The sequence below is a fragment of the Coffea eugenioides genome, chromosome 3, assembly GCF_003713205.1.
Source record: "Coffea eugenioides isolate CCC68of chromosome 3, Ceug_1.0, whole genome shotgun sequence".
Taxonomy (NCBI): Eukaryota; Viridiplantae; Streptophyta; class Magnoliopsida; order Gentianales; family Rubiaceae; genus Coffea; species Coffea eugenioides.
Genome location: NC_040037.1, coordinates 19,471,135 through 19,475,742, shown reverse-complemented (window position 1 = coordinate 19,475,742; position 4,608 = coordinate 19,471,135). Strand labels below are relative to the sequence as shown.

Genomic DNA, 4,608 nt, shown 5'->3' with positions numbered 1-4,608 from the left:
ACTTTAAAACTTTTATCGTTATTTTGACCTATTTTGTGCTGTCCAAATATTTTGTTCAAATTTAATAACAAAAATGTTCATAGATAAGTTTGATTTTTAATTGCGTTGATCTACTTGTGAAAATAAAACTATTCGCATAAATATATTGCTTTGTAAAAATTTATTTGTATAGATATAAATATATAGAAGATTCGAATATCACTGCTCAAAAAATGAACCACCCGAGGACCGTCAATGGTCGTACTCGTACAACGGTGCCCTAAATGATGTATTGACTTAATCATCCCCTCTGGTCCTGATTTATTGGATTTTCTATGGTAAAAGAGCTTGAAAAACTAGTATAAAAGCAGAACACCATCACAGCCAAATGCATGCTCATATACCACATGGCTTTGATCAATCTTGATCTTTCATTTTTCTCAATTTTTTCCTTGCTCGTATTCCTTCTATCCCTTCTCAAATGGTTCTATGCTGCTTCTAAACCCCAGAAAAAGTTACCACCATCTCCACCAAAGCTCCCAATTATTGGCAATCTTCACCAGCTTGGCCAGTTTCCACATCGCTCCCTCCAATCACTGTCAAGAAAATATGGTCCACTCATGCTGCTTGAACTGGGAAGCAAGCCAATGCTGGTTGTCTCTTCCTCTAATGCAGCTTGCCAGATCTTGAAAACCCATGATTTATCCTTTGCAAGCAGGCCTAAATCGGGCATCCCAGATAAACTCTTTTACGGAAGCAAGGACATAGCTTTTGCACCATATGGTGAGTATTGGAGACAACTAAAAAGCATTTCTATGCTTCATCTTTTGAGTAACAAAAGGATTCAGTCTTTTCAACATGTCAGAGAAGAAGAGACGTCACTCATGATCGAGAAGATCAGCCGAATGTGTTCTTCCTCAGCTGTAAACTTAAGTGACATGTTTTTAATTCTCACAAATGATATAATCTGTAGGGTTGCCTTGGGGAGGAAGTATAGCGAGGAAGAAAATGGGCGGAAAAGTATGGAGAATTTGAAGGTGTTTGGTGAGTTACTGGGTATTTTTGATGTAGGAAACTATATTCCTTCGCTTGCATGGGTTAATCGCTTCAATGGTTTGGATTCTAAAGTGAAGAAAACAGTTAAACAGATTGACGGATTTCTTGAGGGTGTGATAGAAGAGCACATGAATAAGAGAAAAGGAAAGGCTGAAAGTCACTCTACTGCTGAGGCAAGATGCCAAGACTTTGTAGATATCTTGATTGAGATTAATGAGGAAAAGACTATGGGCTTTGCTCTTGAACGAGATGCTATGAAAGCTATCATCCTGGTAAATTTCTCTCTCCATCTCTTTGTATTGGTAGTAAATCTTTGGGATTGAGGCAAGTATGGTAGATTTTGGTATAGTTGCATACGGTCGTTTTATTCTTACTTTTTAAATTTGGTATACACTTATATCTCACTAAATTGGCATACGCAAGTGATATTTATATAAGTTATATTAGTATAAATCAAATTAGGTAAGAAATCAATAGTTGTACAACATATAAATCACAATCGAACTTGTGTCAAATTCTAAATCTTTTACCTGTTTTAACCACTCAAACATATAAATATTCAGGTTTGTTGAGTTAAGCCTTATGAAGCCTGGATTGATGTGTGAATGGAGTAATAATTGGGTTTTGTCAATCGAGATTTGGCAAACCTAAACTCAGCCCATTTAAATATTCATATATACGTTAGAACTATAAAAGCTCACAAACCTTAGGCTGTTTATTGGACTATGAGCCAGCCCAAGCTAGCTTATATTTATTGATTTTAAAATCATTTCATTGATAAAGTTTGATTACGACATGGTTTTGAATAAAGTTGGATTGGTACACAATAGAAATAAAGGTTATTGCCATTATATAATCCAAACATGTTCTAATGCAACACTTTCTTTGATTCCATTATTTAGGATGTCTTTGGTGCTGGATCTGATACAACACATTCAGTTATGGATTGGGGAATGTCAGAACTTCTAAAGAACCCCAAAGTCTTGCATAAATTGCAGGCTGAGGTAAGAGATGTGACTCAAGGAAAGCCAGAAATAACTAGAGCTGATATGGAGAAAATGCACTACTTAAAAGCAGTGATTAAAGAAACTATGAGACTTCATACTCCAGTTCCATTACTGGGTCCTAAAGAATCGAATCAAGACGTCAAAGTAATGGGGTATGATGTACCAAAGAGCACACAGGTACTTGTGAATGCTTGGGCAATTGCAAGAGATCCATTGTTGTGGGAGAACCCTGAAGAATTTCGACCTGAGAGGTTTTTGGGTTCGAGTGTAGATTTTCATGGTTTGAACTTTGAGTTAATTCCGTTTGGTGCCGGACGAAGAGTTTGCCCGGGTATCAACTTCGCCATGTCAGTAACTGAACTTGCATTGGCAAAACTGGTCAACAAATTTAACTTTACATCACCCGATGGAATCAATCCAAACGAGTTGGACATGACCGAATCATTTGGTATCACAGTCCACAGAAAATTTCCTCTGCATGCCATTGCCACACCATATTCTTGCTAATGTCTTTGTTTATGATGTTTCAGCTTTACTTGTTTTGTTTCATTGCTAGTGACTATAGTGATGGGTTATTGTATACTATGCCTTAAGGATACCGAATAAGGGGTGCGTTTGGCATTATCTTATTTGCACGATGTAACTATAGTTAATAATGCTAGTTAAGTTATACACAATTCACACCGACAATGTTGAAATTTCGTTGTGGCTTAGTCCCTCTTTTTGGTGTGCTTATCTTGGGCTTTTTTTTTTGAATGTCGGCCCAAATTTTATTAGAAACAAACCAAATACGAGGGGGACATCAACCTTACCTCATATAGTACATGATAAAATGACTAATTAAGAACATTGACAAGCAATTTTATATCTACGAAAAGACCGAAAAACTAACTTGTCCAATCTATACTCTCCCCTCGCCATCATCAATAAGTCAGCTACTCGTTCAGACAAACAAATCTCGGTTTCTAAAATAGAACAACCTTCATTCAACAACAAATCTGCCACCTTATTAGCCTCCCCATAACAATGCCGGAGTTGGAAACCACCTCTAGGGAACTCAAAAACCTGCTCCACCTCACTACAAATAGACCACGAGCACCGATAGTAATCCTTCAGAATCCGTACTAATATCATTGAATCTGATTCAACAATAACCTGCATAAATCCTCTTTGAACACACAATTTCATCCCTAATAATGAAGCTTTAGCTTCCGCCTGTATACTAGTACCCTTACCGAAGAAAGAGGAGAAGGCAAACTATAAGCACCCCCATTGAATCTCGGAGTACCCCTCCTCCACCACACACACCTGGATTTCCTTTCGAGCATCCATCAATATTGAGTTTCAACACCCCCCTCTACGAAAGATGCCAAAAAACAATCCTGACATTAAAATCATCCAATCGTCACTCAACTAGTTCCAAAAAAGGATGCCAAGACATAATATTGTGAAATTCCCTGAACTTAATCCAATACGCAGACCTCAAATCACTAAAGATAGCTCCGCACACTGAATGAAAATCCACAAAAACTCCTTGGTATAAAGCTATATTCCTTGCCTTCCATAAATTCCAGCAGACAAAAATAGGCAAAAGGCGAAAGATAAACTTTAATCTTTTGGACTTGGCTGGTTTATACCACCAATTAGCCAAGACCGCATGCAAATGATCTCCAGCGTAATGAATTCCAGAAGGCGATCCAAAAAACTTCCACACGGCCATCGCCAGCTCCCCTTCCAAGATCAAATGTTTTACCGTTTTAGCTTGAGAGTCCACACAGCAAAAACATTTGGACAACATATGAAACTGAAACTTAGTCAGCACATCATCCAAAGGCATCCTACATCTAAACAATCGCAGCATAAAAAATGAAATTTTCAATGGCACTTGCGTATGCCAACATCGTTTAGACATGAAAGAAGAATCCTTAGCATCCTGTATCTCCTGGAATGCAAAGAATAAAGAGAACCTGCCTGATGTAGATACAAACCAAGTCATGGTATTTGGAACATCCCTAGAAAGAATAACCATACCCGCAATTTCTTGAACAACTTCCACTGGCAGCAGTTGACCCAACAAGATTATATTCCACTCACCATTGTCAATAACATCTTTGAAAAACAGATTTCCTTGCACCTCAGCTTTAAGAGACAGAGCTCCTGATCCTACCCAGTTGTCATACCAAAAGTTACAACTTCCACTGTGAAGTTGCTAGACTATAAATAATTGTGCAAACCCCCTAATGTCCAACTTCCTTCTCCATGTAGGTGAGCTTGTTGAAGAAATGAGGGCTTCACATGGAAGAATTCCAAAACAATACTTGTCGTGCATAAATTTTGCCCACAAGGAAGAACCACTCCTAAAATTCCACTACAACTTACAAGAGAACGCCATATAAACCTGACAAGTAGATATTTTACGTGTTTTATTGGTTAGTTTTGGTGTATTTTATTTAGTTTTATAGCTAATTAACTAGGAATCTAGTAAAAATATGCATTTTGTGATTTAATTGGTGAAAATTGCATTTTTATGGATTTTAATGGTGAAAACTTCATGTTTTTGTAGGTT

At 37.4% G+C, this 4,608-nt stretch overlaps 1 protein-coding gene across 1 annotated transcript; it reads left to right on the top strand.

Annotated features, from left to right (window-relative positions):
• The first annotated feature begins 386 nt into the window (after window positions 1-386).
• On the top strand, window positions 387-2,719 carry LOC113766264 (cytochrome P450 71A2-like). The gene is made up of 2 exons (XM_027310474.1): window positions 387-1,307; window positions 1,938-2,719. Exons 1-2 carry the CDS (start codon window positions 387-389, stop codon window positions 2,547-2,549), a joined length of 1,533 nt encoding a protein of 510 aa, XP_027166275.1. The 3' UTR covers window positions 2,550-2,719.
• The last annotated feature ends 1,889 nt before the right edge of the window (window positions 2,720-4,608 follow it).